Source organism: Phodopus roborovskii, unplaced genomic scaffold (genome assembly GCF_943737965.1).
Source record: "Phodopus roborovskii unplaced genomic scaffold, PHOROB, whole genome shotgun sequence".
Lineage (NCBI taxonomy): Eukaryota > Metazoa > Chordata > Mammalia > Rodentia > Cricetidae > Phodopus > Phodopus roborovskii.
In genome coordinates, this window is record NW_026126434.1 from 30,138,772 (window position 1) to 30,166,707 (window position 27,936).

General features: G+C 52.4%; 4 protein-coding genes across 11 annotated transcripts; 3 read left to right on the top strand and 1 right to left on the bottom strand.

The window, feature by feature from the left end:
• The first annotated feature begins 800 nt into the window (after positions 1 to 800).
• On the top strand, positions 801 to 5,040 carry Pou5f1 (POU class 5 homeobox 1). Its single transcript, XM_051186565.1, has 5 exons — positions 801 to 1,229; positions 3,608 to 3,728; positions 3,935 to 4,065; positions 4,456 to 4,614; positions 4,737 to 5,040. Exons 1-5 carry the CDS (start codon positions 837 to 839, stop codon positions 5,004 to 5,006), a joined length of 1,074 nt encoding a protein of 357 aa, XP_051042522.1. The 5' UTR covers positions 801 to 836; the 3' UTR covers positions 5,007 to 5,040.
• A 1,557-nt stretch (positions 5,041 to 6,597) lies between these two features.
• Tcf19 (transcription factor 19) lies at positions 6,598 to 10,123 on the bottom strand. Its single transcript, XM_051187368.1, has 4 exons — positions 10,000 to 10,123; positions 9,205 to 9,756; positions 7,758 to 8,304; positions 6,598 to 6,895 (listed from the first exon to the last, which is right to left on the bottom strand). Exons 2-4 carry the CDS (start codon positions 9,440 to 9,442, stop codon positions 6,886 to 6,888), a joined length of 795 nt encoding a protein of 264 aa, XP_051043325.1. The 5' UTR covers positions 9,443 to 9,756; positions 10,000 to 10,123; the 3' UTR covers positions 6,598 to 6,885.
• Positions 10,124 to 10,438: 315 nt separating this feature from the next.
• Cchcr1 (coiled-coil alpha-helical rod protein 1) lies at positions 10,439 to 22,250 on the top strand. 8 transcript variants are annotated; one of them, XM_051187369.1, is made up of 19 exons: positions 10,439 to 10,538; positions 11,489 to 11,620; positions 11,727 to 11,940; positions 12,926 to 13,229; positions 16,100 to 16,263; positions 16,360 to 16,495; positions 16,640 to 16,750; positions 16,952 to 17,101; positions 18,445 to 18,555; positions 18,693 to 18,799; positions 19,688 to 19,800; positions 19,957 to 20,002; positions 20,159 to 20,307; positions 20,395 to 20,583; positions 20,689 to 20,790; positions 21,364 to 21,515; positions 21,640 to 21,805; positions 21,948 to 22,028; positions 22,083 to 22,250. In XM_051187369.1, the coding sequence occupies exons 2-19, from the start codon at positions 11,605 to 11,607 to the stop codon at positions 22,085 to 22,087; spliced, it is 2,316 nt and encodes a 771-aa protein (XP_051043326.1). In that variant the 5' UTR covers positions 10,439 to 10,538; positions 11,489 to 11,604; the 3' UTR covers positions 22,088 to 22,250. The 8 variants fall into 8 exon arrangements, 6 of the variants coding, with proteins under 6 accessions (XP_051043326.1, XP_051043328.1, XP_051043329.1 ...); XM_051187371.1 differs by having other exon boundaries at positions 21,682 to 21,805; XM_051187370.1 differs by having other exon boundaries at positions 10,448 to 10,538; positions 11,554 to 11,620.
• Positions 22,251 to 24,304: 2,054 nt separating this feature from the next.
• Psors1c2 (psoriasis susceptibility 1 candidate 2) lies at positions 24,305 to 25,582 on the top strand. Its single transcript, XM_051186566.1, has 2 exons — positions 24,305 to 24,470; positions 25,064 to 25,582. The coding sequence occupies exons 1-2, from the start codon at positions 24,419 to 24,421 to the stop codon at positions 25,414 to 25,416; spliced, it is 405 nt and encodes a 134-aa protein (XP_051042523.1). The 5' UTR covers positions 24,305 to 24,418; the 3' UTR covers positions 25,417 to 25,582.
• The last annotated feature ends 2,354 nt before the right edge of the window (positions 25,583 to 27,936 follow it).

Sequence of the window (27,936 nt, forward strand, 5' to 3'; positions counted from 1 at the left end):
GAGGAAGGAGATGCCTAGGTCTTGACTGTGAGGGGACTGTGGGCCTGAGTGCAGGCCTTACAACTGGGGGTGGGTTATGGGGAGCCCCCCGACTGATTAGTTTGTCATTTTGCCTCTAGACAATTTGGGTTGGAAGATGAACGCTCAGAATTCAGAGCCAGTACCTCTATGGGGACTATGGATTTGGGGCTGGGGTGGGTCCCATGGTAAGGAGTCTCTAAGGTCTGGAGGGCTTGGTATGGAGTGCTGCCTTGTCCTGCCGCCTGCCCCCGGAGATAGGGTGGACAACAATATCTAGAACCTAGAATTCTAGAAGGGTGGGCAGGCGGCTAGCGGTGCGCTTGTGTAAGCGAAAGAAATGAGGGGTGGCCCCAGAAATGCTTGGGACATGGCATTCAATAAATGTGGGTGGGCTGCTGTGAGAGGCAGAGAGGGAACCGGGAACCGTAACAAGAGGCTTTGTGGTTGGATGGGAGACACAAGCGCTGCTTCCCTGAGGAATGTGGTGGAGGTGTGGAAGGGATCCTGGTCGGTGTTTGGGGGAGGTGGGGGGGCAAGGTAGGTGTGAGTAGACCTGGAGAGTTGAAAATGAAGGCCCCCTGGGGTCCTGCCCTAAAGGTTGCTCCCTCAGGATGTCCCCAGCCTTCCGCTTCCAGACTCAGGCAAACATCTATCGCCTCAGTTTCTCCCACCCCCATTGCCTACTCCTCCACCCATCCAGGGGGCGGGGCCAGAGGTCAAGGCTAGAGGGTGGGATTGGGGAGGGAGAGGTTTAAACAGTCCCTAGGTGAGCTCTCCGTTGGTCAGGCCCCCGGCTTGGGGTGCCCGCCTTCCCCATGGCTGGACACCTGGCTTCAGACTTTGCCTTCTCACCCCCACCTGGTGGGGGTGATGGGTCAGGAGGGCTGGAGCCAGGCTGGGTGGACCCTCGAACCTGGCTAAGCTTCCAAGGACCACCAGGTGGTCCTGGGATCGGGCCAGGGGTTGGTCCAGGCTCAGAAGTGCTGGGGATTTCCCCTTGTCCCCCACCTTATGAATTCTGTGGAGGGATGGCATACTGTGGACCTCAGGTTGGACTGGGTCTGGTGCCTCAAGTTGGTCTGGAGACTTCGCAGCCTGAGGGCCAGGCAGGAGTGGAGAGTAACTCGGAAGGGTCCTCCCCTGGTCCCTGTAATGCCAGGCCCAGTGTCCCCGTGAAGTTGGAGAAGGTGGAACCAAGTCCCGAAGAGGTAAGTGAGATGGATCTGGGAACGTGGAGGGGATATGGCTGCCCTGGCAGAGGCGGCAGTGAAGGGGACTGGGAGCTTTCCTATCAAAGAAGGGGTTGTGGTGGCTGCCTGTTCCGGAAAAGCAGGGTTTGAACTAGAAGTCAGAGTCGCAGGAATCGGGAACTGGCCTGGATTGTTCCAGCCTGGCCCTTGTCATGTCGGTTGGTTGCTTTCTGGGCCTGGCTGTGCAGCTGTGTTTGGGATTCAGCTGCTCCTCACACTGCACTTCCCGTCTGGGGACATGGATCCCTAGCAGACCCAGGACCTTGGCTTTAGGGTTAAGCATGGCTGGAGGGTGAAAGTGTTGCCTACCCTGGAGTTATTGTTACTCAGAAGCTTGGGTGTGACTGGCTACTGATAGGAGCTCTGGACACAGTAGGGTTGGGTTCACCTCCAGTCAAGTTTACCGCCTGTGCGTCCCCTGCCTTGTGCCTTGGACCCATGTGTGAGCCACCCTTTTACACTAAGTGTAGTGGAGCTGCATGCAGATTTGGCCCATTTCAGCCTGACTTCCTTAAGTTGTAAACAAGAAACCTACACACTCGGGTAGGAGAAGTTAATCTCCATGCCATTTCTAGACCATTCTGTGCGTGGTAGGCTTTGTTGATCAGCTGATAGCCTCCAGCCACCCCTGGAAAGGGGCTGCCACAGATAGATGCTCAGCAACACTGGAAAGCAAGTGTAGGTGATTAGCCATTAAGAAGAGGAGGCGTGAGTAGACACAGATGCCAGCCTGTAGTCCCTATCTCTTAGCAATTAGTGATTATTAGCAATCTTTATTTATTATCTCACGTCCTTTTAGCTATTGGTACTCCCCTAGGAAGGCATTAGTAGTTTTTCTCATGTCTTAGTGGTGTAAATGTAGTTTACCTTATTCCAAATCTACAATATGGGATTTAGAAAAGCTGAAGGCACTTGGTCTTTTGAGGAGCTGTTGGAGTTGAACTCAGTCTGTTTGAACTGATTAAATCTTCTTCCATTGAAACACTTTCCGGAAATGCATTGGGATGCTTCTCGATGGCTGTTGCTCCTGTCCCCTCTCAGTCCTGGACCTTTGCTCTGCCAACCTGCTCTTGTGTCCCCTCTCAGTCCTGGACCTTTGCTCTGCCAACCTGCTCTTGCCCCTCTCCTACCCTCAAGGCTCCTTTTCCATCTTCTGTTAGAGATAGCCTGAAATAACTTCCCGCCATTTTTGTTTTCTGTTCACTCACAGGTTACGTCTGCCCCTTAGAAAGGACACTCAACCAACCAGCCATCTATTCTGCCTTCTCCACCACTGTCTGCCATAGCCTTATTTATTTTGTTTTTCTCATTTGCTTTCCAAGACAGGGTTTCTCTGTAGCTCTGGCTGTCCTGTAACTCGCTCTGTAGACCAGGCTGGCCTCAAACTCAGAGATCCACCTGCTTCTGCCTCCAAGTGCTGGGATCAAAGGCATTCACCACCACCTCCAGGCCTTAACTTTAAAAGAAAACCAAACGTTTGTTGTGTGTGCATGTTTGCCACTGTTAACCTGTGGGTGCATCGGGATTAAACTCATGTTTGTATCGTTAGCACCAAATCCATACTTTATAGGATGTGAGTCCCATTTTGTTTGTTTGGTGAGGTCTCAGCTTCGGAGCCTCATCTGACTGGTTCACTACCATCTTAATTGAAATTGTCACCGGTACAACCTGCTATCCTGCCCTCGCAGCTTTCTCCAGACATAGCACTCCCATTTCTCCTCACACTGGAATGTCAGCTCTTGAGAGCACTGGTCTGCTCTCTGGTGTGTGGATTTGATTTCTAAAGGAGCTGAACGCCGATGGTGTGGGATCCTATTACCCCAGGGCTTGAGAGACCCGGGTCCCTGTTCCAGTATCTCCACTTGTGCTGTGTCATAGTTTGGGAACTTGGAGCTGGGGAGGGCATGGGGATCCAATGGATCTCATGATCTTTGTTTCTCCAGCCCCTGTTTTGAGCTAGGGAACTATCTATGTAGTCCTCTTGCCTGCCTCTTGAGTGTGGGGATTGCATGCTTGCTCTACAGCCCCTGGCTGTTTCTATAGTCTTAAAACTTACTGAAAACTGGGATAATATTTTGCCAATGGGGCTGTTATGGGTAATTTGTTAGCAGATGGGAATTTGCTGGGATACTAGACAATTTGTTGTAATGCATGGAACTCTGGGTCGTGTATGTGATAAGTTGCTGGGAGAAAGGGATAGAGAGGGAATGGCATATAAGCAGACCAGTGGGCAACCTGGGATTGCTGAGATCTTTTCATAGATCACCCCCTGGGTTCCAGGGGTGGAGACTGACAGCTTACTGTATGACTCACACAAGTCCTGTCTCTCACTGCAGTCCCAGGACGTGAAAGCCTTGCAGAAGGAACTAGAGCAATTTGCCAAGCTTCTGAAGCAGAAGAGGATCACCTTGGGGTACACCCAGGCCGACGTGGGGCTCACCCTGGGCGTTCTTTTCGGTGGGTTTCCCCTTAGCATGTTCGACCCCACCACTGTTGCAGCTCGCAGTGTAGGTGCAAGGGGCAGGCGTTTTAGGCGTTACCGCTCCTTCACCCGTGTAGAGGGAGAGAACTAGACACTTGAACTGCCTCTGGGAAGAGGTGCCAGCATTCGAGGAGAAGGGGCCCCTGATGCTCCCTCGCTTTCTTTTTGATCGGTTCCCCAGGGAAGGTGTTCAGCCAGACTACCATCTGCCGCTTCGAGGCCCTGCAGCTCAGCTTCAAGAACATGTGTAAGCTGCGCCCCCTGCTGGAGAAGTGGGTGGAGGAAGCCGACAACAATGAGAACCTTCAGGAGGTGAGGGGCCCTGGCAAGCAAGCACAGTGCCTTCCCGGTGGTACAATCCCGCCTGCTGCTTCCATTCCCTCCTTGAATCTCCCTCTCCAGCTAGAGGCAGCACAGTTCCGTGTCTTGTTATTGGTTTCTTTTTTCCCCTTCTAGTGCTGAGGATTGGAACACAAGGCCTTAGCATTTGTTAATCAGGTTTTCTCTTCCTGGGTCACTCTCATCAGACTAGCAGTCCAAGCCCGATGGTCCCTCTCCCGTCCCTTCCAGGGTTCTTTCATTGTAGTAAGTCCTGGCTCTGGGGCCACATTCAGTCAACACTCCCTTAGAATTAGCTCCCAAGTCATACCTCAGTGTGGGGCTGTTCCCCAGCCAAATCCTAAACCCCTCTCCCCTGCCCAGATATGCAAAGCTGAGACCCTGGTGCAGGCTCGAAAGAGAAAGCGGACGAGCATTGAGAATCGTGTGAGGGGGAATCTGGAGAATATGTTTTTGCAGTGCCCAAAGCCCAGTCTGCAGCAGATCAGCGCCATTGCCGATCAGCTTGGGCTGGAAAAGGATGTGAGTACCCTGTGGTACCCAGATTCTGACCTGTGGTACCTGCCTCCCATTGCCATTCTTTTCCCTACCTCTGGCTCCAGCATCCCTGAACTAAAGTCAGTCTTCTATATTATACATCCTAGGTGGTCCGAGTGTGGTTCTGTAACCGGCGCCAGAAGGGCAAACGATCAAGCACCGACTATACCCAACGAGAAGAGTATGAGGCTGCCGGGTCCCCTTTCCCAGGGGGGCCTGTATCCTTTCCTCTGCCCCCAGGGCCCCATTTCGGTGCTCCAAGCTACGGGAGCCCCCACTTCACCACATTCTACTCTTCAGTCCCTTTTCCTGAGGCTGAGGCCTTAACCTCTGTTCCCATCACTACTACTATGGGCTCTCCCATGCATTCAAACTGAGGCACCAGCCCTGGCTGGGGATGAGGTGAGCTGAGGCAAGTGAAAAGAAATAGAGAACCTGGAGCCATCACAGCTGTGGGGTTAATTAAGTTCCTTTACTGAGGAGGGATCACAAGCATAAAAGGGGTGGGGGAAGATGGAAGTTTCAGTGATGCTGTTGATCGTGAGCCTGTCACTCAACGTTTTGTTTTTAAATAATAAAGCCTGGGACACATTAGGTCACTAAGCTGTGCGTCTTCCTTTAGTTACTATGGAGCCTGGGAATAGAGACCCAGTAATCATTCCTCATACCCAGGCAGTCCTCAAACAGGTGCCATTCAACCTGCTGGAGGTTACAAAAACGCCAAAGGGATACTTGGATTGGAATTCAACCTATAGAGGAAGACATTACATTCCTGCCAAGGCTTTAGATTGATTGCATCTTGCCAGCAGGTGGAATAGTCATTTCATATCCATCAGTCACCAGCAGCTGGCCTTGTGCTTTGCCCATGTTATTCTGAAGTCCTAATGGGCTTAAACTAAAACAAAACAAACAAGAAACCCCATGTCTTTAGAAAAATTTTTTTTTCTCTTCAAAACAGGGGTTCTCTATGTTAACAGAGTCCTGTCTTGGAGCTCACTTTATAGACCAGGATGTCCTCTAAATTCACCACCTGACTCTTGTGCCATCACTGCCTGGCCTAAAATGGTTATTCATGTTTTAATTTTTTTGTTTATTTTGTATGCAGTGTTCTGCTTGCATGTATCCCTGCAGCCCAGAAGAGGGCACCAGATCTCATTACAGATGGTTGTGAGCCACCATGTGGTTGCAGGCAATTGAACTCAGGACCTCTGGAAGAGTAATCAGTGCTCTTAACCACTCAGCCATCTCTCCAGCCCTAACTTGTTATTTTTTAAAATTACAAAACTTTTTTTTTTTTTTTGGTCTGCATGTATGTATGTGCGTCATATGTAAAGTGATGCCTGGAAGAGGGCATTGAATACCCTGGAACTGTAGTTGTAGGTTGTGAGCAGCCAAGTGGGTTCTGGGAACCAGATTTGCCTGGTTCCTCTTACAGAAGCAGCCGTTGCTTTTTTTCCCTGTAGGCAAGGTGTTTCTCTTGTGTAGCCTGGCTATCCTAGAACTCTATAGACCAGGATGGCCTCTACCTTTAGAATGTCGGATTAAAGGCTACCCATGCTTACTGCTGTAAAGCCATCTATTCCCACTTAAAAACCGGGTCTTGAAGCTTTCTTATTTTTGCTGCATGTCGGCCCCACCAGAACCCTACCCTTTGTGGTGTTTCTTCTTGTAGACAGGACCTTATGCAGACCAAACTGGCCTGGAGAACATAGTAATATGCTACCACACTGCACTTTAAAACTGTATGCATGTGTGAGTGCCACAGCATGAGGACAACTTGTGAACATTCTCTCATGTAAAGTGGGTGATGAGGCTTGGCAGCAAGTGCTTTCACACATGGAGCCATCTCATTCCTGGCCGTGTGGTTCCCACAGGTGCTTCTGTGGGGAATTCCATCTGCACACCATACCAAGTCTAGGCTTCCCGTGATTTGGAAAGCAGGCTTAGACTCATAAAAATAACCCCATGTGGATGAAGCAGTTTATTCTTTATTTTGTTATAAAGGTAAGACTCCAAAAAGCCACTCACAGAGACTTAGTGCTAGCCATGGCATAAGGAAGTCCCAGGGTGGATTCCGTGATGGTTGCTCTAGCTGCAGAGATTCAGCTGTCCATGGGGACAAGGCTTGATTCCTTTTAATGCACATTCCAGCTCACTGGTAACTTGAAGGTAGCAACATCTTTGGCAGGAAACCATCTCTTTCTGTCACCTCAGTTGTGAGGGTTCTCCAGCCTTCATCAGTCTATAGCATTGTGGTCATTCCATCCTTTAAGAAAGGAGACATTTCTTAAGATCCATTCTTTTCTTTAAAAAAAAAAAAAAGTGTTCTGTCTGTATGGATGTATGAGTATTTGTGCCTGGTAGCTACAGAGGCCAGGAGAGGTTGCTGGATTCCACGGGACTGCAGTGAGCTGAACATAGGTCCTCTGCGAGAGCAACAAGAGCTCTTGATCACTGAGCCATCACAGCAAACTCAGGTTACTGTGTTTGGTAGTGGGTGGCAGCAAGGGGCTACAAAGGCCCCCCCCATATAATTAGTGTGGGGGTTCTGGGAGTGTTCCTGAGAAATTTGGGTAGCTAACCTGCTTAATCTAGTGTGGGTCAAGTTGGTCTCATACTTGGCAATCCTGTATTCTGCCTCAAATATCAAGTTTTGGGGAATTAACAATGTTTTATGTACATGTCTGGGACTCCAATCCTGGGCAAGTCAGGTGCATGCTATGAAATGTGAGACACTCCTGTGCCACCATCCCCCAAAATTGTTTTGTTTTAGTTTGTATTTTAGCTTCATGCAAATGAGTATTTTTTTGTTAGCGTGAATCTGCTGGGTACCCACAGAGGTCAGAAGAGGACACTGGATCCTTTAGAACTGTAGTGGGTTCTGAGAATTGAGCCTGGGTCCTCTGGAAGATCAGCCAGTGTGCTCTTAACCGCTGAGCCATTTCTCCAGGCTGTTTGTTCTACCCATTTATTCCTCCAAGTAGCTTAACATACATTTAAGGGTGAAAACTAACCCAGAGGTCATCTGTACCCCTCATCCCTACCTTGAAGACTTCTTTCTCAGGCTGTAAAAATGAGTCTAGGGTGTAAGGCACTGGCAAGAGATTAACAGCAAGGACTCAACTTACCCACTAGACACCAGAGCTGCTTTCTCCACACAGAGCTTCTTCCTAGGTTCAGTAAGGACTGATAGAGGGCTCAGGGAAGCCTCATTTTCATCATCCAGCTCTGCCAACACTCTGTGAACCGATTTCCTCCGGTTTCTTGTGGGAGGAGCAGGAGAGGCTCCCACTCCAGGTTGGGTGGCAACAGCCAGGCTTTGTGGTCTTCCCCCACCTCGGGAGAAGGTGAGGGGCTGGGGCTGCAGCTTGCTGAGGCTGCCAATGGAGTTGAGGATCAGTGTGGCCTTGGGGGCAGAGGAGAGTGTGCTGAGTGGCCGCTGGGGTGCCCCCTGAGGGGGCACCATTGGCTGGAAACCAGCCCCAGCTTCTCCCCTAGATCGAGGGACAGTGATGGCCGCAAAGTCCTGAGGTTTGACCCGGACTTGTTGGAACATGAAGTAGAATTCAGAGGAGCTGGTTCCTGCTTGCCCTTCGGGGCCAAAGGTCAGAAGGTCACCATCGCTCAATTCCAGCCTGTGGCCTCTTGGGAGTCGGATGTTATTGACCAACGTCCCTATTGATGGTGAGGCAGAAACAAATGTCTGGTGAGAGGTACCATGACCTGGCAATTTGGGTTTTAGGGGAGCATGGCAGGGTGGGACATTAAACTTGAGGCCAGTACAAATGGACAGCTTCCTCACTATGTCCCTGCTTTTTTTTTTTTTTTTTTTTTTTTTTTTTTTGAGAAAGGGTTTCAATGTGTACCCCTAGCTGTCCTGTCCTGGAACTCGCTCTTGTAGACTAGGCTGGCCTCAAACTCACAGAGATCCCCTTGCCTCTGGCTCCTGAGTGCTGGGACTAAAAGCCTGTGCCAGCACTGCCACCAGCTCTGGCTCTGTCTTGAGCAGATCTACCACTAATCGACCCGGGCTTTCATCTCTTTTAAGACCGAGTCCTAGTTTGGCCCAGAACTCAGTCCTGCCTCAGCCTCTGAAGTGCTGAGCTCACAGTGTACACAAACCACTCACTGCTCCTGTCATTGTTGACTGTAGACTGTTGACTGTATCCGCTCCACCTACATTTAACACTATAGGACTTAGTAGGAAACTAAGGAGAACTGTGAACGCCAGGCATTTTGGCTGCCTTGAGCTAGGACGGAAGGCCTAGGTCAGTAGAACACCGCTTTAATGGGAACAAGGTGCTTCAGCAAATCTGGACACTGAGCCAAGTCTAAGCTCAATACTAACTAGAACATTCCACTTGGCACTTGACTGATGACACCCCAGCGCCTCCCTCCTATCCCTTTGTGAGCTAAAGCAGCTGGGCAGGTTAGTCCTGCACAGCTTTGATGGGCAGGCCAGGGTGGGATCCTGCTTATCTGTTGCCCCAGAGATTGACAGGGACTCTGGGAGGCAGGTAGTGGGGTCCCAGAGGCTGTCCTCATGCCAACCGGGGCTGCCTGTTCACTGCTTACCTTGGCTGCTGTGGTCCTCCAGGCTGACCCGCCAGTTGTCCCCTTGAAGCTCAGCATGCAGCAATGCATGTACCCCAGAGATGAGGCCCGGCTCCTGCTGGGGCCGCAGGGCCACATCACACAGGTCAGCCCTGCAGCCCAACCGATAGGTGCAGCCTGACCTGGATGGGGGGTGGAAGGTGTAGAGATCACCGCCCCTGCCGCCCCCTATGCGCAGCAGCTGGAAGCAGGGCAGCATGGAGGGTGCCCCCTCTGCACCACTTGTCCCACCTCAGCAGTTCATTGCCTCCTACTTTGCCATGCACTGTGGGCTTCGGTTCAGTTCTGTCTGACGTCAGCAGCTGTACTGTGGGTGATGCCAACTTGGGAAACACAGATTTTCAAGAGTGCCAGAGGCCTGAAAGTGCATGCAACGCGGTAGCTGCTGTGGAGATGAGACTTAAAAAAATTTCAGGAAAGTCTCGATGCGATGCAAAACCAGGAAGGCGACCTGCGGGGACTCAGTGAAGCCGGATCCTTAGGCCCCAGAACATGCGGGGAGGCTGTAACAATCTGTTCAAGGAAAAGCTGCTTTAAGCGGCAGCTGGGGATACGCCGGCGGGGTGAGAAGGTCTTGCTACAGGGACGTGTGTGCGACACGAACCTGTGTAACCTGGAGCCGGGAGGGAAGCCTGCGGTCAAACTTCCTAATCCAGGTGGAGCACCCCTTCTGTCCTCCCCCGTGGGAAGGGAATCCGCTGTCACCTACAAGGGGCGGGGCAGACAGGTCCCTAACTGCAACGAAGTGGAGCTCACCGTTTCCTTTTGTGCTTGCAGGGTGCACCAGGAAGGGACTCAACACCCTGCGCCCCTCGCTCCTGCAGAGGTTTGACAGCCAGGAAGCCGCCTTCCGGAGGGCGCGGCGCTGGCGGGCGGGCGCGCGCGCGCGCCCCGCAGACTCCTCCTTCGGAATTCCCGGGTCCAACTTCGCGCCTGCAAGCCCGCCCCCCCAGTCTGGCTCTGATTGGCTGGCTGACTCACCCACCTCCGCTCTACTGGACGATGCACAGGGAGGAGCTGTCCATCTCCCGCCCTCCGCCGTTTCTGATTGGCTTACACGTTTTCCCGGGTTCCTGGGGTGGGCAGGGGCCGCCAGGGCGCGGAGAAGGCCTGAGGCGTCATTGTGCCTGCGAGCCCCGTTCTTCTTTCTTCCTCCTTCCGGCATGCAGGGGTTGTTGAGGCTTTCGTGAAGCCCGCCAACCCACCCGCAGAGCGCGCATGCGTACTCAGGGCGTGAAGCCTAGTCAGGGAGCTAGGTGCTAAGGGGCGTGGCAAGAGGGCGGATCTCGCGCTGGGTAAGGGGCGTTCTAACAGAGTCGGTTGGGGGCGGAAAGGGTTCTGAGAGGGGGTGCTAGGGTGGGTGGAGGGGTCCATAGGGGAAGAGGGGTGCAGGAGCCCAATAAAAGAACAGATGAGGGGGTCGGGGCAGCTTTACAGCTCAGGGTCCTGAAGGGGGTGGGGGGGATGAGCCAGGGGTTTGTGCAGGAGAGGAGATGAGAGACCGAGGACAGGGACCGACCTGGATCATTACGTCAAGAAAAATGCAGACTAGGACTAGGAAGAGAAGCGGGTAGGAATCTCGTTGTTGAGTCAAACAAACAAACACATTTGAGTTCGGATGGGAGTTGGACAAAGAAGATGCTGTAGGACTTGGAATAGAGAAGGTCTTCGAGAATGGAAGCAGAGGGGATAGAGACACTGAGGCCCGCTGCAGGGAGACTCAGATGAGATAGATAGCAGGAAGCTGGCTGCTCAGCAACGGCTCTGGGCTGCTTGGATTCCTCAGGGATCCTAGGGAAGCCGCTTAACCCTTTATGTGGTTTCATTCATCTGGGGCCAGGTCTTGGGCTAACGCTTTAATAGGAAATGACCCAGAAATCATGGCTCGCTGGTGCCTAGATGGGCTTCCCAATGCCCCTACTACACCATGGCGAGATGTATGGAGACTGTGCTCCCTACCAGACCTCTCACCTCCAGCCCTTAGCTGCAGGGACCATAGACACTTAAGGAGGAAGGTAAAGGCACCACCCACAATCCTGTAGTAGAAGCAATCCCCAAGAGCACCCCCCTGGCTCCCATCTCCTTACAATTACCCCATGGTTGTTGCCTGGTTTGTGGTCAGGAGCGTGGTCAGGACAAGCAAGTGGTTTGGTTATTGTCTGCCTTGTTAGGGAAATGGGGAAAGAGACGCTCAGAGCTGGGTAGATCTGTCAGTAACTGAAGGCTTATGACTTTGTTATTATAGGACTTTCTCTTTGGAAAGTGTCCTGAAAACTGAGTTGGAGTGTTCTTGTTTCTCATATTGTCCAGGGAAACGTGCACGCTTGGGGACAAGATCTAGAGACTTCAGGTAGCGTGGAGATGTTGCCACCTTCAGGTCAGTGAGGCCAGTCAAGGAGGCCGTGGATCTCCTCTCTCTCTCTCTCTCTCTCTCTCTGTCTCTCTGAGAAGCTGACAGTCTTTACTTTTGTGACCCCCCTCAGGTTTTGCTGGACTGGTTCCTCCCTCCCACTTCCAAGCTCGGCCCCTTCCAACTCTGCGCAGAATGGCCCCGACCTGGGCTTCAGACATTCCCCTGGTCCAATCCAGGGCTGGCCAAGATGTCCTAAAGAGGCGACTGGACGCTCAGAGGCCTTCAGTGACCATATGGGAACAGGATGTTGGTGGAGATGGGCAGGGGCCAGGGCGGAGAGACAGGTAGGGCTCTGTCAATCACTTTTTCTCAGACTCGATGATGATCCTTTATACACACATCCCTTTATTTCAGCAGCCCCTGGTTCCATAATTTGTGTGGTTTTCTGTAGGCCATTGTTGGTACCTACATTGCATGTACCAGTATGCACCTGGGCTAACAAAAACAGCAAAAAAAGCTCTGGGCTTAAATTCCCAGGTAACAAATGTGGCTAGAGTTTTTCTTCCCCACCCGGTCCTGCTGCCACTTCGACCCCAAATAAACACATGGATGCTATATTAATTATAAAACTATTGGATGATGGCTAGGGCCTCTTACTGGCTAGCTCTGTCTTAAATTATGTATTTCCACATGGTCTTGACTTACTGGAGAATGCCCAGACCTGTTACTCCTTTGGTGGCTACATGGCATCTCCTTGCAGTGTCTCTGTCCCCAGCATTCTCCTTGTCTCCTAATCCCGCCTATCTTCCTACTTCTACTGGCTATTGGCCAAACAGTGTTTTATTCGTCAACCAATAAGGGAAACATGTATACAGAAGCTCATCTCCTCTTTTCTGTCTAAATAAAAAGGAAGGTTTTAACTTTAACATAGTCTCAAATGAAACAACAAAGAAGTCTCTAGTTAACACTTGGTGCCAGAAGCTCAGTCCCTGCCCCTTCGCTGCCCTAAACTGGAAATCCAGATGTCTCTGAACATTCTTCTGACCCTTGCACTGGGAATGTTTACTTCCTCTGTGCATGCTTGATGTTTAATCTGTCTGCTTACAAATGGCTCTCTGGAGAGGTTGTGTTCCTCACTGGGTCTCACAAGCCCTTAGGTCCCCTGAGCCCAGAAAGTGATGATGGTGTGAATGCGGATGGAGATCCTCCTGCCTCAGTTTTAGCCCCTGCTTCCCCACATAAAGTAGAGGGTTATTAATTCTCTTTGCTGTCTCCACCTTCCTGCTGGTACCGGGGACGCATCTCACCTGTGCTCAACTGCCTTTGAAGGTCTTTGGAGCTGGGGGTCTCCAATGCCTTGAGCCAGCAGGCCGAGCTGATCTCTCGGCAGCTCCAAGAGTTGCGGAGGCTGGAGGAGGAGGTCCGGACACTACGGGAGACCTCCCTGCAACAGAAGATGAGGTTGGAGGCTCAGGCCATGGAGTTAGACGCTCTTGCTGTAGCAGAGAAGGCTGGCCAAGCTGAGGCTGAGGGCCTGCGTGCTGCCTTAGCTGGAGCTGAGATGATCCGGAAGAACCTGGAGGAGGGGAACCAGAGGGAGCTGCAGGAGATTCAGAGTCTGCACCAAGAGCAGGTGAACCTGGGGTGAGAGGGGCTTAGAAATGTATCAGGGTGCACTTTCCAGCAAATTGCACAGAGCCATGGGATCTTGGAGGGAGAACTTGGGTATTTTGTTCTTCCTTGGGCTGCACTTGTTTTTTGGGAGCCATGGGAGTGTGCACCATTTGAAACTCTCCGGAAGTATTTCTCCCTATTCAGTACCAAGTACTCTTGTGGGAATATGGTGGAGGGAGTGGGGAAGGGGAGTATGGGTCCTGGGGAAGACTGGGAAGGGTAGAACGTCCAGTCAGAATGCCCAGTGCTTCTCTTTGCCGTCCTTGAGGTCTGAGCTGGCTGGGGATTGATTGAGTGACCAAGTTGCCTGAGTCTCTTCTCATGAGTGGAGTTACAGCCCAGTGTAGGACATGCCCAATTGTGGCCATAGCCAGTTGCAGCTGGGAAAGTGCCAAAGGGTTCAAGAGCAGTAATGTGGTCTGGGGACAGGAAGGGCCACCAGAGGCGATGGAGAGGTCGGGAAGGGAGGCTATAAACTTGAGTGTCTTGTTTATAATATTGCCCTGTGAGTCATCACTGAGAAGGCTCTCTGAATTTGTTGCTTCACTAAGCAAACACCCTGCTTTGATGTTTGATAACCCGTATAATTGATAGCATGTTCAGAAGTCGACTCTATAGTCATTGTGAGTGAGATGAACGGCTGATAGTTTGACAGATGACAAATAACCAGTGGAAGGTTTTAAGAAACTGGGAATGTAGTTCAGCAGTAGAGTGCTTGCCTGGTGTGCACAAGGCTATAGGTTCAGCCCCAGTGTCCCTGGAAAAGGTTTTTTTTTTTTTTGGTTGTTGTTTTGTTGTTGAGTCAGGGTCTCGCTCTGTGGCTCTGACTGGCCTGGAATTCACAGGTCCTCCTGCTTTTGCCTCCCAAGTGCTGGGGTTAAAGGTGTGCACCACCTCATCAGACTCCAGGGGGAAAAAAGGGCATGGGAAATAACACAACCAGTTTTGTATTTTATGTCTAAAAAGACTCATACTTGTAGAGACGGAGCTGGCAGGAGGAAGCAGGGCAGACACTTTACCCTTGACTTCTGGCACTGCCTGGGGTCTAGTGAGAAAGCCCTCTCTCCCTAGAGCATCCTCGAGCACGTGGTGAAGTAGGGTCAGAGAGCTACAGGCAGGGAACGGATGAGAGGCCTTCCTGAGGGCGGGACAGTGCCTGCACAAGGGGAGCAGGGAGAGCCTCAGAGAGAGGTTGGGAATTATTGGCAGCAGGCTTGGTGGCTATGGCAAGGCCGTTTTGGGGGGTGGGGATATTAATGTATGGCCTTGTTATATATATCCCTGGCTGGCCTTGAACTCCTGACCCTACTCCCCAAGCAACTGGAATGTCTTAAGGTTTCTTTCCTTTCCTTTTTAAAAAAATTTAATGTATTTATTATGTATACAGTGCTCTGCCTGTATGTGTACCTTCAGGCCAGAAGGGGGCACCAGATCTTCTTATGGATGGTTGTGAGCTTTCATGTGGTTGCTGGGAATTGAACCCAGGACCTCTGGAAGACTCTTAACCCCTGAGTCATCTCTCCAGCTCTATTGCTGCCATAAAGTACCATGACAAAAAGCATCATGGGAAGGAGAGGGTGGGTTTGGTTTGCACATCCCTGGCCACAGTCTACTGAGGGAAACTGAGGCAGGAACCCGGAGGCAGGAACTGGAGCAGAGGCCAAGGAGGGACACTGCTTACTGGCTTGCTCCTCACCTACCTAGGGGTGGCACCACCCCACTGTGGGCTGAGCCCTCACACATCAATCATTAACCCAGAAAATGCCCTATAGACTTGCCTATAGAATAGTCTGATGAATACATTTTTCTCAACTGAGGTTCCGCTCCCCAAAAACTCTAGCTTGACAGCCTGGTAGTGGTGGCACACACCTTTAATCCCAGCACTCCGGAGGCAGAGGCAGGCAGATCTCTGAATTTGAGGCCAGCCCGGTTGGCAGAGAGAGTTCCAGGACAGCCAGGACTGTTACACAGAGAAACCCTGTCTCGAAAAACAAAACAAAAATTTAGCTTGTGTCAAGTTGACCAAAAACTAACCAGCACATGGAGCATAGGCATTTGCCACCACCATGCTCAGCACCACTGAAGGGTTCGTGTACATTTGGGTGTGGGTATATGTGGGTGAGGGTATGAGTGTGCTTAGCACAGGTGTGGGTCCTCACGTACCTTTTGTCTGAGACAGGGTCTTTATTGGCCTGTAACTAACACGTAGGCCAGACTAGCTAGCCTGGAAGCTTCAGGGGTCTGACCATGTCTCCTCCCGTCTTACAGGGTTGGGTGACTACAGGCATACTCAGCTTTTTATGTAGATTGTAGGGAATCCCAACTCAGGTCCTCACGCTAGTGAAGCAACCGACACAGCCATTTTCCCAGCCCACAAACACTCAGGCATGGGGTGGCATGGTTTACTTGGGCTGTTAGCAGTAGACACAGAGAGGCAGGAATTGATGAATGTTTGAAACTAACCAGGAAGAATCAGATGCTGAGAATTCTCCATTTGCTTATAGCTGGTGATCTGTTGGGTGGCTCTCAAGCTGGGGTGAGCCTTAAAGATTTATTTTTGTTTAGGTGTGTTGTGTTGGTGAGTGTGCACCGTGTGTGTATGTGTTTGTGTTATGTTGTGTGTTGTGTTGGTGTGTACCACATGTGTGTTGCCATGTGCACAGTGTGTGTATATGGGGTGGGGGGGAGAAGGCCAGAGCCAGAAGAGGATAGTGGGTCCTCTGAACGGCCATCTGTGGATGCTGAGAACTGAGTCCTGGAAGAGCAGGATACACTCTTGCCTGCCAAGCCCCTTAAGCAGTCTTCCCTGAATGTGCTCCTCCTCTGCAGCTGTCCTCCCTGACCCAAGCCCACCAGATGGCTCTTGCCACTCTGACCAGCAAGGCTGAGTGCTTGGAGAAGTCCCTGAGTGCCCTGGAAATGAAACGGGCAGGGGAAACCAAACAGCTGACCATGGCCCAGAAGGAGGCAGAGCTACTTCGGAGTCAACTGAGGTCAGCAGGCAGGGGCAGCAGGGCAGGGCCAGGCAGGTGGGGGCATCTGGGCCGTTCCACTGAGGACTGTCCCCTTTCTGCTTGTACCCTACCTAGTAAGACTCAGGAAGAGCTGGAAGCTCAGGTGATGTTGGTCGAAAGTCTGAGGAAGTACGTGGGGGAACAAGTCCCTCCTGAGGTGCATAAGCAGGCATGGGAGCCGGAACGGAAGGAGCTTCTAGACACGGTGCAGGTGGGCATCAGGGAGTGGCCTGGGAGGAGAGAACACAGCTCCCAGGAAGAGAGGTCATGCAGTTGCTCGGCTCACGGGGCTTAGACTGCCTGGGCTTAGACCTGGGTATAGCAAGGAGATCCTGACTGACCAAGTTCTTCCCAGTGCTTGAAGGAGGACCGGGCTGACCTTCAGGCCACCATTGAGTTGCTGCAGGTTCGGGTACAGAGCCTCACACACATGCTTGCCCTGCAGGAAGAGGAGCTGACCAGGAAGGTAGGACCCCTCATCCGCCAGACCCTGCAGGCCTGCTACAAGGGTTTCCCTCGGCATGTGTGCGCGCCTGTCTGTGCCCAAACCTGTTACGGTCTCTTTCCTCCAAAACCTCACTTCCTACCCACCACAATAGGTCAGGAACAACAAAGGTCACCCCTTCCTGCTTCCTCAGAAGTACCTTCTCCCCCTTCCGGCCTTCAGATTCTGCCTTCAGATGTCCTGGAGCCCGAGTATCCTAAGAAGTGCCAGTTGCTGCTGCGTCGATGGCGGGAGAAGGTGTTTGTCCTCATGGTACAGCTCAAGGCCCAGGACCTGGAGCACAGAGACTCCATGAAGGGGCTGAGGGACCAGGTCAGGGGCTCTGTTTATCATTATTCTGCACTCAGCCCCACAATGGTGGTGCTTATTCTTTGGGCAGTTGCCACACATCCTCATGAACTTCCTAGTTCTGAAGGAAGGCGAACCAATAAGTAGGACAATGGGTAATGTCAACCGAGACTGAAGTGGATAGGTAGGATGGCCAGGGATGGCTTCTGAGGAGGTGACAGCATCCATCAGGGCATGGCATAGTCAAGGGTCAGGATGGTTTCTCAAAGTGCAGCAGCCATGGGTTGGAAAGACGAGCTGGGCCGTTTGCAAGCTCCTGCAGCTGGTCACCACCCGCTTGGCTGCCTCACCCTCAGACTGCTGTGCTGTGCTGTGCTTTCTCTGTGTAGTCTTGGCTGTCCTGGAACTCACTCTGTAGACCAGGCTGGCTTTGAACTCAACAGAGAGAGATTATTCACTTGCCTCTGCCTCCCAAGTGCAGGGAGTAAAGGTATATACCACTGCTCAGCTTTCTTCCCTTTTTATTTTTTCTTCTTCTTTTGTTTTGTTTTGTTTTTCGAGACAGGATTTCACTGTGTATCCCTAGTTGTCCTAGAATTCGCTCTGTAGACCAGTCTGGCCTTAAACTCAGAGATCTGGGGCTGGAGAGAGATGGCTCAGTGGTTAAAAGCACTGGATGCTCTTCCAGAGGATCCAGGTTCAATACCCAGTACCCACATTGCAGCTCACAAGTGTCTGTAACTCCAATGCCAGGCAATCTGACACCTTCACCCAGACATACATGCAGGCAAAACACCAGTGCACATAAAGTAAGATTTTAAAAGAGAGAGACAAGAACAGAGCTACATCTGTTTCTGCCTCCCATGTGCTGGGATTAAAGGCAGGCGTGTGCTGTCACTGCCTGACTTCATTATTTGTTTGTTTGTTTGTTTGTTTGTTTTTGACGATGGGCATAGTGGCACACGACTTTAATCCCAGCACTTAGGGAAGCAGAGGCAGATCTCTCTGAGTTCGAGGCCAGCCTGGTCTCCACAGTGAGTTCCAGGACAGCCAAAGCTACATAGTAAGACCCTGTCTTGCCGGGGCTGGGGGTTGGGGTGTATTTATTTTATTTTGTGTGTAGGAATGTTTTGACTGTGTGTGTGTATGTATATGTACTGTGTGCCCATGGAAGTCAGAACGTGTTGGCTGCCCTGGAACTGGAATTACACAGGGTTTGAGCCATGGTGAGGGTAGAGGGAATTGAACCCAGGTCCTCTGCAAGAATAACCAGTGTCTCTAGCCCTACTTCAGAGATTCCGCTCTGTCTCCTTCACTCTCCGGCTTCGGCTTTAGACTTCCCTGTCCAGCTCCCTCTGCTCCTCTAGGTAGCAGAGCTCCAGGAACAAGTGACGGCCCAGAGCCTTGAGCAGGCCATCTTGCAGCGAGCCCTACAAGACAAAGCCGCGGAGCTGGAGGTGGAGCAGATGAGCACCAAGGTGTGAGTCGGGAGACTAGAGGGAGGGTGAAGAAGACTCTGGCTGCGCCAGGGTCCCTGGGCCAGCCACCAGGGAGGAAGGAAGCTTAAAAGAAAACATGCGCACGCTCACACACACACAAAACTGCATCCTCCCAGACCCTGCAGATGGAGCTGAATCGGGCTCTGGAAGCCAGACGGCGGCAGGAGCAACTGGCAGCTTCTGCCGAGGAGCAGCTGAAGTTAGTAGTCAGCGCAATGAACAGGTATCTTCCAGGGGGGGAGGGGGGGATCAGAGGGAGTGGTGGTGGTGGAGGCCGCTTCCCTAGCTTCTGGCAACCCGAAGAGCCTTAGGCGGGAGGGGCTGGAGGTGCAGAGGGAGAGGGAGCACCTCTATCCCGCTGTGTCTCCCACTGTGAACCTGAATCCTGCTCCCTGCAGTTCAGGCTAGCAGCTTTTGAAGCCAAGTAGGGCAGCTGGGCGGAGCCAAGGCTGCACAGCTCAGTGACGGGACCTCGAGGGTCCAAACCCCCTCTCTCCCTCCCTTCTTTCCTGTGCACTTACGCCCTGTTTAGTTGGGAAAGCATCTAAATTGTACAGCCAGGTTGGTCTATAGCTCAATGGAGCATGTGCCTGGCATTCAGGAATTCCTGGTTTCCATCCCTAGCACAGAAGGGAAAAAAAAAAAAAAAGATGAAACTTTAAAACCTGCAGAGATAATCAGACTAGATGGAAAAGAGCCACTGCCCAGATTCAAAGCATTGCACACCAAGTACCTTCTGCCTCCAGGAGGACTGATGGACCAGGCTGACCTCAAAGTCACAGAGATCCACCTGCCTGTGCCTTGGGTGCTGCAAGTAAAGGAGTGTGCCACCACCGAGGGACCAGCTTCAGCTGGATGCTTTTACCTGATGGTCACTAAAGCTTAAGCATTTAAGTTTTTAAAGATGTACTAAGGAGCTTGATTGACCTGCTGTGACCTGCAAGGTCTGCCAAGGTCTTGTCCCTCCTGGTGGCTTCTGTTCCCCTCTACAGCCCACCTACTGCCTCATGTGATGGACAGTGCAGGACAGATGTGCCCTGTGCACACACCCTGCAGGTCCTTCAGACATGACGAGGGGAGGGTGGAGGGTGAGTGACCTGTGCCTTTTCAGCACTCAGAACAACCTCCATAGCACCATGACCAGGGTGAATCAGGCTGTAGCCCGCATTCCCAGCCTCAGCAACCGACTCAGCTATGCCGTCCGCAAGGTCCATACCATTAAGGGTGGGTATAGCAATTGTCCCCCCCCCCTTGCCTGGCCTCCTTCCTCTTCCTCGTAGCCCTGGATCTAACCCCACGTCTATCCTCTGTTGCCCTGTGCTCCTGCTGTCCTTCTGTCCATGTGTTCCCATCTTCCTGACTTTTGCCTTTCCTCCTCAGGTTTGATGGCTCGAAAACTGTCCCTCGTTCAGCTGCGCCTGGAAAGGTGAAGTTCAAGCACACAGAGGTGGAGGGTGTATGGATGTTGAGGGCAATCTGGTATTGGTTACTGGGACTCAGAGAGGACCAAGGAGGGATAGAGGCACTGCTCAGGGCGCTGCGGAGGGAATTTCCTCTGACTTTTTCACCATGTCTGTCCCAGCTGTCCCCCACCCCCACCTGCACGCCCACCGGACGCAGATCTGAGCCTTGAGTTGGAGCAGCTACGGGAAGAACGGAACCGCTTGGATGCTGAGCTGCAGCTGAGCGCCCACCTTATCCAGCAGGAGGTGGGCCGGGCACGGGAGCAAGGTATGCCTGCCTGCCTGGATGGGTGGATGGATGGAGCTGGGGAAGACTTGGGGTCTGAGGCTCAGGTGCAGGAGAACTTCCTTTTAGGGGAGGCAGAACGCCAACAGCTGAACGAGGTGGCCCAGCAGCTGGAGCAGGAGCTGCAGCGTGCCCAGGAGTCCCTGGCCAGCGTGGGGCAGCAGCTGGAGGCAGCCCGCCAGGGGCAGCAGGAGAGTACCGAGGAAGCTGCCAACCTCCGGCAGGAGCTGACGCAGCAACAGAAGATCTACGGGCAAGGTGTGGGAGCGTGTGGGAGCGAGCATGGTGGTGCGTGCGTGGCGGTGCATGCCAGCCTGCAGGACGGGCAGCTCACCCTGATAATGCCTTGTACCCTCACTGCAGCTCTGCAAGAGAAGGTGGCCGAGGTGGAAACTCGGCTGCGGGAACAGCTCTCAGACACAAAGAGGAGGCTGAATGAGGCTCGGAGGGAGCAGGCCAAGGCTGGTAAGATGTGCTGGGGAGGACTTTGCCCTTCCGCCCTTCCAGGAAGGAAGCGGCAGAGACCTAAGGCTGTTAGTCCCATCCCACCCCAGACAGACACTGAACACTTGGATAAGGGAGGGTCCGTGCAGTCAACACCCCTCTCTCTTACCTATGCCCATGGTTACATGGGTAGACATTTGAGTCATGTAAGTTGCAGACATGACGGTTCAGCTGCACACCCCACAGACACACTCCAGTGTCATAAGATCACGCTTGCCTATCATCCCAGCACTTGAGAGTAAGAGGCAGGATAGTTTAAGGCCAGCCTGGGTGGGCTACATATTGAGGCCTGGCTCAAAACAACAGTAGCACAGATCACATGAGGATCTGTTAGTTACAGGACCTCTAACTCCAGGCCCAGTCCAGGTCTTGCCTAAGGAACTGGAATCAGAGATGAGAAGGCACCTGGGGTTCACAGAGCCCAGGATCCCCTGGCATCAGTCGGCATGTGGTGTGCAAGAGACCCTGAGAACCAGAGCTGAGAACCTGATCTCGCTTTCTGGGCTCTGGGCTGACCCACTCCTATCTCTTTAGTGGTTTCCTTGCGCCAGATCCAGCACAAAGCCACCCGGGAAAAGGAGCGGAACCAGGAGCTCAGACGCCTTCAGGATGAAGCCCGGAAGGAGGAGGGGCAGCGGCTAGCCCGGCGAGTAAAGGAGCTGGAGAGGGACAAAAACCTCATGCTGGTAGGGGCCGCGGGGAGCAAGGTCATGGTACTGGTGGGTGAGTAAAGGTGTGGATAGGTGGGGGCGGTGCACATGGCCGGGGCGGGGTGGGGCGGGGCGTCGCGGCTGACCCTCTCCTCCCCAGGCCACCCTGAAGCAGGAGGGTCTCCTCTCCCGTTACAAGCAGCAGCGGCTGTTGACAGTGCTTCCCTTGGGAATGGATAAGAAACCTGTGGGGTGCAGCCCCCAGCCTGTAGAGTCTCCAGAACACAAGTCGCCAGCAGCTGCACCATCCAGGGAATCTGTTAAAGGTGATTACACCCACATGCCCCCACGCTGTCGCCGCCACAGCGTACCCAGGAACCTCCCTCAGGCCCTCCCAGCCTTTGCAACCCTTTGCCCTGGGCAGCACAGAGCCTGCCCTTTCTTACCCTGAAGTGTCTTCTGTATCAGGGTCCCTGACTGTCCTGTTCGACAATCTGCAAGGCCTGAGCGAGGCCATTTCCAGAGAGGAGGCTATTTATCCAGAAGATAACCAGAACATTCGGTGCGATAACCAGAACATTCGGTGCCCTTCCTCAGACCACTGCTGAGCAGGAGCCCAGGAGCCAGACCCCCACCAACACACACACACCAGGAGGGTTGGATTGGGAAGATGCGGAGCAGGGACCATTCCAGCCTGTTCCCCAGCAAGCCTTGGGGCCCTAGCTTCCACTAAGGTTGAATTCCTCAATAAATAAAGATGGCTGTAGTGGAGCTGTTGCTTGGAGGTATCTGGGAGCCTGGGGCTCTCCCTGAAGGCAGCTCCTGAGGCTGTGGGGCACAGAGAAGCATGTCCTCCCACTCCACCCTTCCCCTGAGTGGTACCCCCTCCCTAACTGCTCTGGAAGTGTTTTGAGAAACTCCTAGGTTTGGGGTTTTTGGTTGGTTTTGTTTTGACTTTTGAGACAGGGTCTCCTGGTATCCCTGGCGCTCACTATGTATGTAGATCATTCTGGCCTCGATCTCAGAGATTCACCTGCCTCTGCCTCCCAAGTGCTGGCATGTGTCACGGCTACCTGGACCAAGTTTTCTTTACTTTCACTTTTTGTTTTAGAATTATTTTCTTTGGGTGATGACATGGGTGGCATGGGGTGGGGGGGATGGCAGGCTCAGTGGTTCAGGGCAGAGGATGCTAAGCAGAGTTGGATTTTACTCCAAAGCTGCTCCGAATTGTGTTGTAAAGGGATTTGGGGTGGTCTGGAGAGATGGCTCTGGGGTTAAGAACCCTGGCTTCACTGGTTGATAGTGGCGCACGCCTTTAGCTCCAGCACTCAGGAGGCAAAGGCAGGCGGATCTCTGAGTTCAAGGCCAGCCTGGTCTACAGAGCGAATGTGGTTCTTTTTTTACAGTTATATATTAAAGTTGGAGAAAGGTAGAGAAGGGGGTGGGGTGGGGTCCCAAGTTAAGGGAGCACGTGGAAGAGCATAGCAGGTTCCACAACAGGTGAGGGTGACCGACAGAGCTTGAGTGAGACCTTTCTTTATAAAGGGGAGTGAAGGGAAAGGTAAAGGCACATAGAGGCACTGGGAACAGAAGAGAAGAGAGAGAGAGAGGCGAGGAGAGAAGCCAGGAAAAGACAGCAAGAAGCAAATAGCAAAGAAAGCAAAGTGGGTGGAGGGGTGGGGGGTGGGGGGTATGTCTTTTAAAGGAGTCCTTTGCACCTGCGTGCAGAATACAAAACCAAGGAACCCTGGACTGACCAGGGCACTGCCTGAGTGCATTCTGCCAGATGGCAGGGGCAGGCCAGCATGATGCCTGAATCCTTACAGCGAGTTCCAGGAGAGCTAAAGCTACACAGATAATGTCTGTCTCCAACCTTCTCCTCCCCCAAAAAAGAACACTGGCTGCTCATCCGGAGAACCTGGGGCACTCATGTGGGAGCTCCCAACCATCCCAACGCCCATGGCAAAACACCAATACACATAAAATAAAAAACCACACATGCACATTTTAAAAAGTCTTTGGGTGTTGAGTGGGAGTAAGGAGAGAGAGTAACAGTGGGTTAAAATCTTGGGAGTCTGAGGGTCAAGATGTGGCCCCAAGAGTGCTCTGGGAACTGTGCTTGAAAGTGAAGATGCAATAACCAAACAGACCAGGTGGAGAATAAAGTGTGTGGGGGATGGAGTTGTTCTTCAGGAGTCTCTCATGGGTGGTGAGAGGGTTGAGGGACCCAGGGCCCTGGTGCTGAGGAAGGAAAAAGAAACCAGATTACATGGTGGGTGGGGGTGCGTCTTCCTAAGCCTTTGGGGTTGATGCAATCCTCTCTGCATGGGGTCAGGAACCAGGATATCCTGGCTTCTAGTCACACAGGTGGCTCCCCGTGGAATTCCTTAGATGTCACTGTCTGGGAGGTCCTTGTGTAGCTGAAGAGACAGGCCTGGTCCAGAGGGAAGTGGGGGAGGGGGAGCTCCAAGGCTGTGATGCCAGTCTAGGGGGTACTAGCTGACCCAGGCGTCCTGCCTCCTGTAATTACCAAGCTTCCCCACGCAGGGTTTGCCCCCATTTTGTGGCATCCAATAACAGGGATGAAAGGTGGCCTTCCCTGTGATTACGGAGATGACAGGTGGGTACTGAAGGCTGCCTGCCGGGTGTGGATGGAAGAGGTGTGAAAACAGGGGTGGGGCCTTCTGGGGTCTGGATCATTGATAGGGAGACCTGGCTGATGATCTGGGCTGGGGGACTGAAGAGTTGTTCCGGGCAGGTTCTTTGTAAACGGGTCTGACCAGTTGGACTCTGCTTGGGATTCCTCACAGTCACTTGGCTGGCCCCTCCCCACAGACTGGCCACCTCCTCTTGCTCCTCTACTATAAATTTAAAGCCTGTCGGGTTCTCTGGCACCTAGACTTAGAGCACCCCACCGTGGGGGCTGGTAAACAGCCATAATGCTCAACTGGAAGCTGCTGGGGCTCCTGGTCCTTTGCCTGTGTGCCGGAGGTAAGCCGGAAGAGGCCGGGAGCACAGCTCGGGTGATGGAGAGAATCAAATGGCTCACCCTTAGGGAGGGGACCCCCCCCCCCAGGGAGGGAAGGAGTAAATGGAATGAGGAGTGGAAGGGATTCTGGGTGGGTCATTAGCGGGGAAGCCCTGGGAAGGCCTGCAGGGGCAGCTTGATCCTGAATATGTTGCGAGGTCAGGTGGAGGGATGGGATGACAGGAGTTTGAGCGTGTGGAGTCACTGGGACAGGGGTCTATGTTGAGGACTGGTTTTATATAACAGATGGGGGTCTGAGTGCAGTGTGGGGCCAAGACCACCTTGGGTGCAGACCAGCCTGGGGGCAGTTCCGGTGGGGTATTCCAACCTAGGTTGGACAGAGCCATTTGGAGGCTCGATCGATCGTGTGGGTGGTTCTGATGAGCTCAGGGCTTTTACTGAAGATGGTATTCGGGAAATGTATGGGGAGCTCTCTGGGGAGGTCCGTCCTGGGGCCAGCTCAGGCTGTGCTGATGTGAGGGAGGCTCAGCCTTGGGGTCTGAAGCTGGGGGAGGAGTGGTCTGTGACTGCATCGCTTTTCCTTCCTCCTCTACAGGCATCTCAGGCAGTGGAGACCCCTCTCCCAGACCCACAGAAGCCCAAGAAGAGGACGACTCCCCAGCATTGCCTCTGGGCCCCCCAATCCCTGGTGACCCGTGGCCAGGGGTACCTCCTATCTTTGATGAACCTCCACCTCCAGGCCCCAACCGTCCCTGGAGAGACCTGCCTAATGCTGGGGTCTGGCCCCCAGAGCCCCCTAGCACTGATCCCCCTCATCCTCCTCTGCCGGATGACCCCTGGCCAGCAGGAACACAGCCCCCAGAAAACCCCTGGCCACCTGCCCCTGAGATGGACCATGAACAGCAAGAGGAGCCTGACCTTGACCCACCCCAGGAAGAGTACAGATAGGGAGGGGACCCAGGGAATTTGAGCATCCTCAGGGCACACTCAAGCCCACCTCTTTCCTCTGGTGGCCCCTCGGAATCTCAGTTTTCCCCTCCTAAGTCTCTGATTGGATTGTGTTCAGGTGTCTATTGTCCGCTTCCCTCTCCTTCACCTTGAGGTCTGTATTCAGCCCCTCATGGTCAGAATAATATAAAGCACACTCCTACCTCACCCAACCTGTTCCTGCTTCCTCTTCCCAGGGTGTCTGGACCTCAACCTCCAGGGAGGGTATGAGCACTATGCTCCCTACTGCCACCTGGTGGCCTTAGCTGGGAAATGGCAGTTGACCGGGATGGTGCTTCCAATGGGACAATAAAAGCCAGGTTTTCTGTACTTCTGAATCTAAGTTGCTTCCTCCTCCTCCTCCTCTTTTTCTTTCCCCCTGAGAAAGGGTTTCTCTGTGTGACAGCCCTGACTGTACTGGAACTCACTTTGTAGATCAGGCTGACTTAGAACTCACTGAGGATCCTCCTGCGTGTGCTACCACCACCCGACTTTAAGATGCATTTTCAATGAAAGTTTTGTTTTTAGTGTCTAGTCAATATTTTTAGCTTTAATATTTGTTTTATGATTGTTGTATTATGAATTTGGTGCTGAATAACTATTTAATACCCACAAGTCATATGAATTGGCTGTGGTGATGCACATCTGTAAGCCTGGCTCCTGGGAAGGGAAGACAGAAAGTTCAGCAGTTCAAGGTCATCCTCAACAACACATCGAGTTAGATGCCATCTGGGATACATGAAACACTGGATCAAACAAACAAACAAAAAAACGGTGGGGGTCTATGTGGTTCAATTGGTAGAGTGTTTGCCTAGCAAGTACAAGGCTCTAGGTTCCGTTCATCCGTTCACAGCCACATAAAAAGTTTGAGGACAGTCTGAGATTCATGAGAGCGTCAGAGATATAAGAAACAGGAAAATCAAGAAAGAAATACAATGAGAGTAGTAGATTGGTGCCTCATCATCATCATCATCAGAGAGCTTTCCTCTGGCAGCTGATGGGAGCAGGTGCAGAGAGACCCACAACTAAACATCAGGTGGAGAGAAAGCCCAAATGGAGAACTCCACTGAGCCCTTTCCTTGGTGTTCAGGGAACCCCGTGGAAGATGGGGAGTAAGAGTTGTGGGAGTCAGAGGGGTTGAGAGCACTAAGAAAACTGGCCCACAGAATCAATATAGCAGGGCTCATAGGGGCTCACAGAGCCTGCGAGGGTCTGAGCTAGGTCCTCTTCATGTTATGTTTGTTAGCTTGCCGTCTTAAGGCTCCTAGTCGGTGGCCTCATCCAGCCTTGGCATGAGGCTTTGTGCCTAGTCTCATTGTAACTTGCTATGCTATGTTAGGTTGATATCCCTGGGAGGCCTGCTCTTTTCTGAGAGGGAACAGAGGAGGACGGGTCTGGGGAAGAGGGGAGGTGTGTGTGGCCTAAACTGGGAGGAGTGGAAAGAGGGCAAACTGCAGATGGGATATATTGTGTGAGAGAAGAATTTAAAAACAAAACCACTGAAGGGAAGCTAAAGAAAAAGGTAAAAGATGATTTCATACTGGCTAAGAGGCTTGCGAGCAGGACTGGAGGGATGGCTCAGCGATTAAGAGCACCGGATACTTTTGGAAAGGACTAGGGTCCATCCCCAGCACCCTACATAGTGACTACAACTGCCTGTAGATTCAGGTTAACTGACGCCCGCCCTCTTATGTTCTCTATGGGTACTGCACGCATAGGGTACACATACATGCAAGCAGGCAAACCACTCACACATAAAATTTCAGACAGAAATGAAAGTCAGGGTTTGTATCTTATCTCCTATCTTTAAAAGGGTTTTGTGACATTTTGTGTTGTTTTGTCTCTCCAGTCTTAGCTGTCCTGGGACTTGCTTTGAAGACCAGGCTGGCCTTGAATTTGCAGACATATGCCTGCCTCTGCCTCCTGAATGCTGGGATTAAAGAAGGCATGTGCTACCATGCCTGGCTCCCCCCATCCCCTCCACTTTTGAGGTAGAGTCTCACTATCTGGCCCAGGCAAGCTTCCAGTGTGCTGGGTATTTTTACTTCAACTTGATACAAGTGTCTGAAATGACGGAACTTCAACTGAGAAAATGCCTCCATGAGGTATAGTTGTAAGACATTTTTTAATTAGTGAAAGGGGAGGCCCTAGGCGGTTGTGAGTGGCGCCACCCCTGGGCTGGTGATCCTGGATTCTATAAGACCGAAGATGCAACAAACCAGTAAGCAGCACCCTCCATGGCCTCTGCCTCAGCTCCTGCCTCCAGGTTCCTGCCCTGTATGAGTTCCTGTCCTAACTTCCTCCCATGATGGGCCAATGAGGGTCAGATAAACACTTTCCTCCCTAACTTGCTTTTGTTCATTTTGTTTGATCTCAGCAATAGAAACCCTAGCTGGGACACAGCCTGCTTCAGTCTCCCAAGGGTTGGGATTAAGGGAGCATTAAAGTTCAAAGGGCAAAGGGCAGAGCCATAGATCCCTG

What these genes read in the sequence shown, in the direction of transcription:
- Pou5f1 (XM_051186565.1), top strand. Translation starts at nt 837, where the DNA reads ATGGCTGGACACCTGGCTTCAGACTTTGCCTTCTCACCCCCACCTGGT. An exon ending in TGGAACCAAGTCCCGAAGAG is followed by an intron (nt 1,230 to 3,607) that starts GTAAGTGAGATG and finishes CTCTCACTGCAG; the next exon opens with TCCCAGGACGTGAAAGCCTT. An exon ending in ACAATGAGAACCTTCAGGAG is followed by an intron (nt 4,066 to 4,455) that starts GTGAGGGGCCCT and finishes TCCCCTGCCCAG; the next exon opens with ATATGCAAAGCTGAGACCCT.
- Tcf19 (XM_051187368.1), bottom strand. Translation starts at nt 9,442, where the DNA reads ATGCTGCCCTGCTTCCAGCTGCTGCGCATAGGGGGCGGCAGGGGCGGT. An exon ending in GGAGGACCACAGCAGCCAAG is followed by an intron (nt 8,305 to 9,204) that starts GTAAGCAGTGAA and finishes CACCATCAATAG; the next exon opens with GGACGTTGGTCAATAACATC.
- Cchcr1 (XM_051187369.1), top strand. An exon ending in AGAGTCTGCACCAAGAGCAG is followed by an intron (nt 13,230 to 16,099) that starts GTGAACCTGGGG and finishes CCTCCTCTGCAG; the next exon opens with CTGTCCTCCCTGACCCAAGC. An exon ending in CTACTTCGGAGTCAACTGAG is followed by an intron (nt 16,264 to 16,359) that starts GTCAGCAGGCAG and finishes TACCCTACCTAG; the next exon opens with TAAGACTCAGGAAGAGCTGG.
- Psors1c2 (XM_051186566.1), top strand. Translation starts at nt 24,419, where the DNA reads ATGCTCAACTGGAAGCTGCTGGGGCTCCTGGTCCTTTGCCTGTGTGCC. An exon ending in CCTTTGCCTGTGTGCCGGAG is followed by an intron (nt 24,471 to 25,063) that starts GTAAGCCGGAAG and finishes CCTCCTCTACAG; the next exon opens with GCATCTCAGGCAGTGGAGAC.